The 12293-nt window shown below is 37.7% G+C and overlaps 1 protein-coding gene across 12 annotated transcripts in view; it reads right to left on the bottom strand.

Annotated features, from left to right (window-relative positions):
* tncb (tenascin Cb) overlaps nt 1-12293 on the bottom strand; it is a 330609-nt gene that overhangs the window by 52484 nt on the left and 265832 nt on the right. For 5 of the 12 annotated variants that reach the window (XM_043719951.1, XM_043719942.1, XM_043719940.1 and 2 more), the window contains 2 exons: nt 10201-10596; nt 203-511 (listed from right to left, as the gene is read on the bottom strand). The exons of 5 other annotated variants lie outside the window; for them this stretch is intronic. In XM_043719951.1, coding sequence (XP_043575886.1) covers nt 203-511; nt 10201-10596 — 705 coding nt within the window. The remainder of the gene's footprint in view (nt 1-202; nt 512-10200; nt 10597-12293) is intronic. 2 more of the 12 variants (XM_043719944.1, XM_043719945.1) reach the window with 2 other exon arrangements.

Here is a 12293-nt window from a genome sequence, read left to right as displayed (position 1 = left end):
GGCAACAAATTCTCCTGTTCCTAAATGGTACCACTTGGAGCTCAGCATGACTGGAGGTGAAGAGGAAGTTGTGCCAATGAATGATGGAGAGCATACGGAATGCAAATAAAATATTGGAGACTGATCATCTCCTAAACAATGAAGAGGAGGAGGTGAAAGGTGGTGCATTGATGAGAGAACATTGTTTGATGTTAAGGAATACCTGTTTTTGCAATATCTTTCAATGGTTGCGAGAGGTGGCCTTGGAATACTCCATAAAGATCAATCTCATACTCAGTGCCAGCTACCAGCCCTGTTACATCAGTGGTATGCTGATCACCTGGTAGGGAAATCTTCAAAGGGACACTTGATCCATTAATATCCTTTATTATTAAAAGAAAACTATCAAAGAGTCCACTTGGCGCTGTCCATGATATCTTGAGGCTGTTGGAAGTTACATTTTTTACCAGAAGATTCTCTGGCTTGGCAGCTCCTGAGATTGGAGAATGTGTGGTGGTATTGTCAAAGGATTCTGTAATAGATGTTTGCGGATTAGAATTAACCAGATGATCCAATTTTTTTCACAAACTGGTCAATTAGGAGAGACCCTTGCACAATGAATGTCCCCACCGTAGGTTAGCAGAAGTGTGAAACGATACATCAGAAGTCACATTCCATTCCCCACTCTGACAACAAAAAGCTTCGTTATATAGAATGATCTCTTACTGAGTTGTGAAAAATTAAAGAAAAGTGCATTGTCAAAGTTTTAGGAAAGAAAGGGCCCCCTAAAGTTTATATTTTTGCTGCAAGGTAATTTAATCTTGACATTTTACAACAGTCAAACTTAAAATTTTAAATACTAAATTTCAAAGTCTGTGAGAAGATTTGTAGCTTGGGTGCTCGTTGTTGTGGTTCTGTTCGCCGAGCTCGGAATTTGTGTTGCAGACGTTGCGTTGCATAAATGCCGGAGGAAACATCACAGAAGTGCTTCACAGGAGGCTCCCAAGCACTGAGGATGTCACCTAGACAGGGGACGAAATATCTGCAACACAAATTTAAATACTAATCTAATCCACACTTCTGGAAGCATCAATTTTAGAGCCATTCCTTTCTATGGAAGTCTGGTTCTCTGTTTTCTTTCTTTGCATCTGCAATTCCATTTTATGACGTAAGGCTTCATTTTGTCTTGGTCTGAAGTCAGGTCACTGGCCCTGAAATGTTAACACCGTTTTCTCTCTCTACATATGCTGCCAGAACTGATGAGTTTCTTCAGTAATTTCTGTTTCTTTTTGTATCAGTTCTCCAGCATCAGCAGTTCTTTGTCTATTTTGTCTTTGATTTGTTCAGTCATTTCTCAAAAATAACAAACTCTGATCTACCCAATGACACACACCTTTTCCAACGTGTGGTTCCGTGAGTATCAGCACTCCTCAGGAACCTGGCCTGTGTGATTACACTGTGTGAACTGAGACAGTGAATGTTGGCAGGCAATTTGAGCACATGGAGAGTGCGAGGCAGCATCACAACTTGATCCTGCCATCACCTGGCATTCACCCACACATGAATTTCAGCTAAATTCACTGGAAAGCAATTAGAAATGGGAAGCCTGGCTGAGATTTCCTCCTGAGGCCACTATTACTGAGGCCAACTGGAGCATCTGGCTCATGCCCAGAATGAGAGCAGCAAGCTGAATCTATACTGGGAACTGAATTAGATTTTTTTCTGGACTGGAAGCCTCACTATTTAACTGTCCATCATGGAACCACAATTAATCTCTGAATTATAAATATTGATCAATTGTTAGCAAATGTATCTCCAAAGGAGAAATATATCAGGATTAAATTGAGCGAGACATAGGCTGTTCAGTTCCTCAAGCTTGCTATACTATTCCATCAGATCTGTATTTCAATTCCATCTCCCTATTCTCCATGTCCCCTGATGATCTTAACGAAAATCTGTCAACCTGAATCTAGATAACTCCAATTGATCTGGTGTTCATAGCCTCTGGGAAGAGAGTCATCATGTCAGCTGCCGATGCTCTAAGCTCTGGCATTCTCACTTTCTTTATGTCTTTTCAAATGTTGCTTAAAACCACTCTGTTTAAGCTTACCTGCATAATTCATCACGTGTCTTGGTGTCAATATTTGTTTATATTCTCCTGTGAATTATCTTGTGTCATTTTACACCAGATGGGGTCTAACCAAGGTCTGTAGCATAATTATAGCAGAATCAATTCAAATCAAACTGCTCCAGCAATAAAAACGTCATTCCATTTCCCTTTTTGATTACTTTTTAAAACCTGTGTACCAGTTTTAGTGATTAATTTATATGGATACCTTGCTCTCTTTGGCTTCTTGAAGTCCCTGGTCTCTCAGTGTTAAGAAAATATTCAGGTTTGTCTTTCTTATTTAAGTAATGTATATGTTCCCATTCTTCCCACATTGAATTGAATTGCTTCTGCCAAAGTTTCACCCCTTTAGTCTATCTATTTGTCTTTGAAATTGTATTCTCCCATTTATATTACATATACTGTCCCTTAACATAGTGCCCTCTGCAAGTTCAAATATACACCTCTTTACTCCTTCATTCAACTCATTTATGCACCTGGTGAAAAGCTGAGACTCAAATACATACTCCTGAGGAACACCACTTATAACATCCCATGGATCTCCACATTAATGCCTAGTCATTGCTTTCTACTGCCTATCCAATTAATAACCCAGTTCACAAAGTCACCTGCAATTACATGCACATTTTCAAAAATATAATTTCCTGTTCAGGACTTTATGACATGCAATTTTGAAATAACTCAGCCACTACCTGAAGTGTAAGAGTAAAAATCAAATTGTTAGTACTGACAACCAGAATCCTAGGGTTAATTTCTGCTTGAAATTTGCTTGTTCTGAACATTTAGTTTATGACTAGTGCATTTTTGTATTTATTTTAGCTTTCAGAATTGAGGTTTAACAGTAGACAATGGAATAAATGGAATAAAAGAACTTTGAAGTCGAGCGAATTCATAAGGTCAAGGGTATGTTGATTTAGAGGTTAAGAACTAGAATGGTAAGGTAATGAAAATACGGGGTTTTAATGATTGCCAGAATACCTACAAAAAAGGTACTTCAGAAGGTAGCCAATGGTTGTTTAACAGCATCAACAAAGAAGAGATGAAATTATAAAATCAGTAGGCGAGCTAACTTAACTGAGGATGTGGTCCATACAAAGCTTATAGTAAAGACAGTGCGGGTGAGTCATAATTAAATTAGCTTAAAAACATTCAATCAATCCTCAAGGTCAATTTAAGGGCAGTCTTAAGCAGGTGGTATAATCGTGGAGATGTGTGGAGCTTAAGAAGTTTCTCTGGTTTCCATGTATCTGAGCATTTGTCTGCTGGGAGGGGTTCATTGGAATTTGGAATATGAAGAGAACTAAAGCAGAAGAAGTGGCTCCGGGCAGCATAGGTACTGCTTTTGGAAGACTCGAGATAACTAGCCTCAGGAGAGTCATACTGTGGAAAAGTGCTAGGAATAATGGGAGTCTATGATGATTAGTACAATTGGGGAGTGAGGTAAAGGAAGACCACAAGAGCATTTGTTTGCTTCAACCAATAAATGTTGGAGCTTAGAGAAATTCAGCAGAAGTTCAATTAAATTAAATGTTTGATAAATGTTGAAACAGTGCTGGTAATTGGATGTTTGGGAGTAGTGTTAGGAATTTTGAAGAGTCTTGGGAAAAGACATTGAACTACTAAGCTATGAGAAGTTGTGGCAGTTCAAGATGGATAGGCTTCAGGTATTTTAAATCTAGATCTTTAAAAGTGAAGAATTGAACTCCCTTGAACTTGCAATAAGAGATGGTGATCCACAGCCCCATGAGCATCTGGCTGGGATCTATGCTGATCACATTAATGACCTGCAGCCATTGCAGCCTGTGGGATATCTAAGCACAACTGTTTGTTAACTTCTATTATCCCACGTTAATCCTAATTGTTAAAGCCTACATTGTGTATATGATGTCTTGTTTAATATTATTATTGTACCTGTTCAGTATACCTCTTTAACCATTATTACTAATTTTTCTTTGGTCAAGTTTGCACAATATGTATTATTTTTGAGCTGTTTCTATTCAACTCTGGAAAGCCTGCAACTTATTATCTTATCCTTTGTTCTTCTGTACATTCTTTCTGTAAAAAAAGATTATGATCTACTATCTAGGTCATAACAAAGATCTGGCTTGTCTGGTATTATTATAACTGGGACCATAAAACACCATCACTTTATATTTGCTGTCCAGAAAATATTATTTGTAACCAATCACAGAATTGATATAGTGAAGGAAGAGACCATTTAGCCTATTGTGTTTGCACTGGCTCCTTGAATGAGTGTCACAACTTAATTCCATCCTCACAATTGCTCCTGTAACCTTGTACATTATTTTAAAAAGCATCTAACACCCTTTTAATTGTCTCCATTGAACATGCCTCCACCACACTTCCAGGCAATGTATTCCTGAATCAAAACATTGGTTGTGTGAAGGAGTTAAATCTCACTTCATATGTACTTTTTTTTGCAAATCTGATGGTCTTGATCCACTCATGAGTGGGAACAGTTTCTCCCTACCGACTCTGTCCAAAGGCTGGGAGAAAGGCAAACCCTAGGAATCATTGATTGATCAGTGCAGTTGGGAGTGGGTTGATTTTGGAAACTTCAATCAAATCCCTTTGTAGCTTTCTCATCTCCAAGAAAAACAGTCCCAACATCTCCAATCTATCTTCACAACCAAACTTTCCCATCTCTGAAATTATTCTTTCGAACCACTTATGCAATGTTTTCACGTTTCCTAAAATGTGAAAACCCATCTCCCCCCTCCGATCTGTACACAATACTCCAGCTGCAGTGTAACTAGTGTCTCACATGGTATAATCTTCCTGCTCCTGAACTCTATGCCACTATTCACAGATTCTAGAATATTATGTTTAGTGAACCATTCTTTTCTTCTGTCCTGCCACCTTTACTGCCTCATTCAGAAGTTATGCACTCAAGTCTCTCTGCTCAGGCACACTCTCAACAATAGTATTCTTTATTTTAAATACCTCTTTGCTCCAAAACTATCACCTCATACTTCTCCACAGTAAACTTCATCCACCCACTTCACCAACTTGTCAATGTCCTTTTGAAGTTCCACACTGCTCTCAGGGTTTAACATTGCCCCAAGTTTTGTGTTATCTGCATTCTTTGAAACTGTCTATTATATTCAATCAGGGAAAGACAGGGTTTAAATTTTGAGCCTTGGGGAACTATAAGACCATAAGAAATAGAAACACGAGAAGGCCATTTGACTCCTCTTACCTAGTCTGCCATTAAATAGGATCATGGCTTATCTGAGGTTGGGACTCCAACAACAAACCTTCCTCTAGGCTGATAAATATCCATTATGCTTTGTTTCCTATCACTCTAATTTTGGATCCAGGTGCGGAGTACCCTCAGTATTTCATGAAATCTAACTTTTCTCACAAGTCCATTGTATGGCATTGTATCAAATACCTTTTGGAAACACCATATTTATAGCATTACTCTCATCAACCCTCTCTATAATCATTTCAAACTTCATCAAGTTACCTAATTATGGTTTAGCTTGAGAACCCTCTCCCTAAATAATTCATATTTGTCCATGTGACTGTGACTGACAGACTGGTCTGAAATTGCTTGGATTTTCCTTACAAGCTTTTTGAACAAATGCCAGATTCTGAATTGTTATTTCAAAGCTACTTCTCTTGCCACTTCAATGTTATGTTCCCTTCATAGCTATACTCACTGGTGCTAAAGTGAATGTTGGAGTACGCTAATGCATAAAAGTATTAAATCTTTATATTTGAATAAGGGAAAACTAACACTTCATGTTTCAATAGTTTCATAATTGTAATAATTAGCATTCCATTTAGTATTGGTACAGGAAAAGCTAGGGCATTATTTTCTAAGGCAACTTCAACTGGGCATTGGTGTGATTGCAGTAGAGTGAGTGGCTTGGATCTGGAATGCACTGCCCAACTGTCTGGTCAAGGCAGCTTCATTTAAAGTATTTAACAGGGAATTGGTTCATAAACTAAAAAAAAAATATTTGTAGGGGTGTGGGGAAAGGTTGTGGAGTGCCAATAGTTGAATTGCTCATACAGAGAGCGAGCAGAAAATTAATAGGCCAAAAAGCCTTATTTTCCACTGTCACCAGTGTAAGATTCTATGATGTAAGAAATATAAATTGCACCCCCCTGCAACACCAAAGGGAATCAAGCCTACATGTTTACCATTGATCTAAAGGAATGTTGATTTAGCCACATGAAAGTTGATTTCAAAGAAACTAAAATAAATTGCTTTAATGTGTCTGACCAAAGTGGTCAAAAACGATCAGGCAGAAAGGAAGAAAAATATCTAATAAACCTTGATTCACTGCTTGTGTTTTCTTTTCATCTTTACAACTTTGACATAGTTCAATAATATTAAAGGTCTGACTGTTTTCTCTAATCATAGGTTCATGACAAAACTCATACACTTTTTTGATAACACTCAAGATTTCTTTGTGAAAGTGCTGATATTGTCAGGTTGATGCTAGCTCCCCACAACAGAAATGATTTGTTCATTGATATTTCTGATTGTAGAAGTCGAGCAATTTGAAAGTTGTTTAGCAACACATAAAGGTCTAAGCTGGCATGAAAGATATCCACATATTCTAAATAGAATGCTTTGATAATAGCCATGAGATGAAGCAATACCATTTTCAGGTTAACTTCCAAATGCCCCATACCATCTGATCACTTCTGACAATGGGAAAATAATCTACACCTTGCTGTCCTGCTAAAAAAAGAAGCATTTAAATTATATGCCTCTATCATCTATGCGCAAGCATTTTGAAATGGGATTTGATTTTCAAAGGAATGAGGGTGATTTGGTTGCAGTATTGCTTATGGAGGTTTGAATGGATTGTACACAGTGGCACAGGTATAGGTTGATACGTGATTCTGTGAAGTCTGCTTGAATCTCACTCTTGGGGAGATGATCAAGAGAAGCCAAACCTTTCTCATCAAGCAATAAGAGGATAATTCACACAAGAGAATTCATATACTCATCCTGGAGCTCGACATAGAAAGCTACTGCCAGGGGAATCAAGGCCTCTAACTTGATCAGATCTCTTCAGTACTGGAGGGACAGCAGTAAAATGAAAAGCGAGGAAATCAAATTTATTCTTTGCATGATTTTCCACTGCTAACTGATTATTATTAAAAATCCACTTTATATCTGAACTCATGAATTAAGATTAATGCGAGCATTAAGAATCATTGCCCGGGGCTTAACAAATCTGACTAGCCAACATAAAACGTTGGATTAAATCTATACCTTTCGAGTTTCTAATTATCTTAATGGTAGATTCAAATTACTAAAGTTTTACCAAAGGTAAATGAGCAGTGTCATTTCTAACCCTTATTGGAAATGTACAGTACATATTCACTTGCATATAATGAATCCTAATATGTTCAGTGTAATATTTTATTATAGCGCAAAACCCTTAGATATTTCACTTCCATTATTAACTAAGAACTACATCAACTGGTCTTCATTGACATCATGTTTCAGTTGGACTAATTATATTCCATTGGTTTTACATGGTACCATGCTGTGCAGTCAGTCAGTCAATCACTGGAACATCAGTCCAAAAAGACATTCATCCCACTAGACAATTCAACAATGTCATATGCAAATTTCTGTGCCAATATGATGTCAGCGTGCAAAGAGGATATGTACCAGTGATTGGCTGATCAAATCGAACAGCGTGTTCTTGGTTGTTTCTAATAAGCAGAATACAGACTGAGTCTGTGCTTACAAAACCCAAAACACAATGTCTGTTTTCAAATGTGATTCCATGATTAGGCTGCACATGAATAATCCTGCATGTGTTTGTAGCTATTCTTGTAGCCAATTTAAGATAATCAGTCGAATTTGTAATGCAATTAGTTGGTTTACTAGAAGAGACATACAAGCATTCATAGGGCTTATTGCTGTAAGCAAAGGAACATGTTTAAGCCTTGGCCTTGTTTTTAACTATCTAGGAGCCTATAGGCACCTTTTACATGGCAAAGCAATGGTTAATCAGGTCAGAAGTCACACGAAACCAGGTTATAGCCCAACAGGTTTATTTGAAATCACAAGCTTTCTGAGAATGAAAAAGCTCCTTTGTCACCTGATGTATAATTTGGTGACATGTGACTTCTGACCTTATCCACCCTAGTCCAACACCAGCACCTCCACATCATGGTCAGAGTCAACTTGCTAATCAATCAACACCTTTTTTCTTGTACTATAAATTATTGCGATCATTGAAATTTTACATTCTTGCATTTGTCCTGATAAGTGCAAATACAAAAACCTTGAGCAACATGTCTCTTTTTTTCAGCATTTGTATTACCAAAAAAACTTTTAACATGCTACTTTGATTGATAGTCAGGGGTATCCAAATCTAAATGTGAAGTTTGGGATTATCCAGTGCAAACACTAGATCCCTATCGATGTATAATTCCTGTGCATTAAACACATGATAAATAGTGTATCCAACAATGTGTCAAGGACTACATTTTATGGCACTGATGTATTTGCTTTTGCCATCTTCCCTCACAGCTGTTAATGGTTTTGTACTGAAGAAATATGTGAAGGCATGCTCTGATCAACATTATTGTAAAAGAGTAGTGGGGGAAGATTCTGTACAGTTACAAAATGAGGACAGGAAGAGAGATGTACAGGGAAAGGTTATGAATAAAAGAAAAAATACCTGTTGTGACTTCTGCATTCAAGGGATCTGAACGCCAGTCTCCCACAAATCCGTATAAATATACCTTATAATGTGTACTATCCAAGAGACCAGTTACCTCCGTGCTATGTAAGTCACCATTTAGGGCCATTTCCAGTGGTCCATATAGCCCAGTGGAATCTGTGACCACTATAAGAAAGCTGTCAAAAGATCCATTTTGCAAAGTCCAAGAGAGCTTAATACTTTTGGAAGTTGCGTTTACCACAGTTAGGCTTCCCAGTTTACTATGCAATACCCCTTTCTCTGAATCAAATGAGGGCCCATGGTTAAAACTTCCATCTTTGTGCAGCCGAGCAGTGAGGGATGAGGTATGATCTACCAGTTCGCCAACTGGATTGTTTAAGACAGCTAAAAATAATTTCGAAGGAATAATGTTTCAAAATGCTATGTCATCAACAGAACAATAATAAAACAACATTAACAAAAGGTCATGCTTCCAGTTACACAATATCATGTATTGGTTTGCGAGTATTTTATTGTCTAAATTCTAGCTTTGTAAAAGAAAAGTTCTGTCACAAATTGACTGTAGAAGCTGAGCTTAATGTCCATGGCCAATTTTATAAATGGTGGCAAATATTGCAAATGAATGGCTATCACTTTAACAGTAACTGGAAGCAATGTGGAATCCACTTAAAGGTAAAACTGGTCATTGCACTACATCAATTTCAAGCAGCAGCATTTGATTTCTCAGACAGGCATCTGCTACAAATTCCAGCACCCAGCTATCTATGAAGGGCAAAATGATATTGGGAGAAATTAGTATTGAAGGAAATGAGGAATTAAGCAAGTTCACATATTCAGAATTGAGGAGTAGACTGGTTTAAATGACCAATACAGTATTAATAAACATAGGTAAGATTTCAAACATCATGCTTGTATCTATGTCATTCTAACCTCTGCTTTCTTCTAATCTAAACAATGCAAGTCACGCAGACGAAAACAGTCTCTAAATCCTGCAACAAGCAAGTAGCAGAGGACAATCGTCCCTCTAATCATGCTGTCTTTAACATCATTTCACACACTTTGTACTCCTCTGCTCAACGACCCTGTAACATTCCACAAATGACAAAGGACTAGGACAAAAGACAAGCCCCATTCAATAGCTCTCAAAACATTTAATAAGCCATGCGGCCTGGCGTCATTTCTATTCTTATTGCACATGCTTTTTCATTCTCAAGCTGGAGCCTATTTATTCCGTTGAACCTGTGGCAACGTGCTGATGAGAACATTAATGCTAGGTCATGCAGGTAACAGCACAACTAGCTGTTTATAGTAGCCGGGATCCTCAATGCAACACCAGTTTTAGAAGACCTTAGCATCATTATAAACTGAAAGGCAGTCTGCAGACAAAACTGTAAAGTTGAATACCTGTGGTAGCTATAATGTTCAGCGGCTCTGAGCGTTGACCACCAGCAATTCCATAAAGAGATATCTTATAAGGAGTGGAGGGCATTAGGCCTCTTAGTTCAGCAGCTAAATCATCACCAGTCACGGAGATTTCTGTCTCATCATCGTTTCCAAGCTCACTTCTATACTTTATGATAAAATAGTCATAGAATCCTACTTCTGCCATCCAGGAAAGTTTGACACCATCCGAAGTTACATCAGAAACAGTTAGATTACTGAGTTCACCATCACCAGTCCCGGAAAACTCAGGCACAGATGCTTCTAATATCAGGGAAACAACTGGAGTCGTTATTCTTCCAAATGGAGAAGGAGTGATAGCCTCCTCCAGAGTATCAGTAAATGCTGGCTCCAACATTGCTACAAAAAGCAGTTCAAATATTTTAGTGCAAATCTGTTCAGTAGAGTTGAAGGAGGAAAAATTGTTACTATTGTACATTGTTTAAAGACAAGTAGTTGTCAGATGCTGTATCTGGAATCATAGTGATTACATTAAAGTTCTTAAATATAAAGTTAATAGCCTGAAAAAGATGTAATTGAATGAATTAGTTTTCATCTTGGTTCCTGCAAGTGACCTATTTAAATAGAAATAAAACAAAAGCACAGTGTTAGAAACAAGCAGCCTGCTTTTTGATTGCAACAGTATGGAATTATTCCCTGAAAATTGGTGGGGGTTGGAAATGGGATGTAGGTCTGTATACGAGCCTGATGTTGGCATGGGTGTACTGGAACCATCTTAATGAGGAAGTCATCTGTCCCATTTCCAGCTTGACCACGAACGAGGCACTCCAACATTGGACTTCCCAAACAGATGGCAATCTGTTTAGGGTGTAGGGGTCAGGGGATGGTGTCAAGTCAGGGCTGAAGACCATAAATAGTATTTACTTTAAAAAGTCCTTCATCACCTTTAGATATCCAGGTTGAAATAGGACCTTCTCGCAGCTCCTTTCCAGGCCTGGTCTGCCTTCCTTTTTGAGCAAAGTTAAACCCTATTATGGCAGGAATTGTCAGATAGGAAAATATGTCATGGGTACCTTAAGCTAAATCTTGGATAACAAATTCCAATACTGCAAGGCCTGGACAGATCCAATGCATATGGCACAAATATGGAATGGGAATGTCATGTCCAGGATTTTGGCAGGACAGGCATTTTGACCCTTTTGACACCACTTGTCTGAGTAAACGGAGAGCTGGGATGTGGACAACCCTGGGAACAACAAGATCAGGGACCAAGAGGGGTGCACCATTTACTCAGTAATCATTTGAAAACTGGGGTTTCTGAACATTTTGCTCATAGTACTTAGTACTATGAGTAAAATGCAAGATTTAAAAGTCTGCTTAAATTACGTACGTCTACCTCTCTGCTTTATGGATTCGTTAGCAACATTTCTTTAAGCATTGAGAAACAGCTCAAGATTCTCAGTGAAATATTGTAATGTAAGATTCTCAGAATAGAAATAACTGCAAGATAATTAAATTAATAATACAGAGGATGTCATTTTGTAATTTATCTTTACCATTTTGATTTTAATTGAAAATATTTTCCTGTTGCAGTAGGCACAGCAGGGATAGTTGCCTGCAGAACTTGTTTAATGCACAATAGCATTTATGGGAAGTGCACTGCAGAGGTTTAAATATTAGAATTGTCTCATAAGTATATTTCCAATTTGCCAGCTCAAAATGGTGTCAATTCTATTTTTGAATGGAATTATACTTTTACCTGAAAACTTCTCACATCCAGTTTGGTACAAAGTTGCAAAATCACAGACTCTTATGCTTACTCTTGTCAAAATTGCAGTAGCATTAAAGAATTCCTTTTCCTGATATCAAATAAGTTATTAATTTCACCAGCATTTTTCCATACATAGTTTTGTTTGCTATTGCTTACATGCATCTATGCATATACACAGATATGGGTAAATGTTATGAGCTAGTAGTGGCTATTGAAATAAGTGATTTTAAAGTAACTCTCCGTGATAGAGTTTTTTTTATTTCAATAGTACTACAAGGCCTTCATGCTGGAAAAAGCAACAATCCATTGATTTTATATTAGTTTC

This window comes from Chiloscyllium plagiosum, chromosome 30 (genome assembly GCF_004010195.1).
Source record: "Chiloscyllium plagiosum isolate BGI_BamShark_2017 chromosome 30, ASM401019v2, whole genome shotgun sequence".
NCBI classification, from domain to species: domain Eukaryota; kingdom Metazoa; phylum Chordata; class Chondrichthyes; order Orectolobiformes; family Hemiscylliidae; genus Chiloscyllium; species Chiloscyllium plagiosum.
Note: the sequence above shows the minus strand (reverse complement) of the source record. Positions and strands in the feature narration are given on the sequence as shown.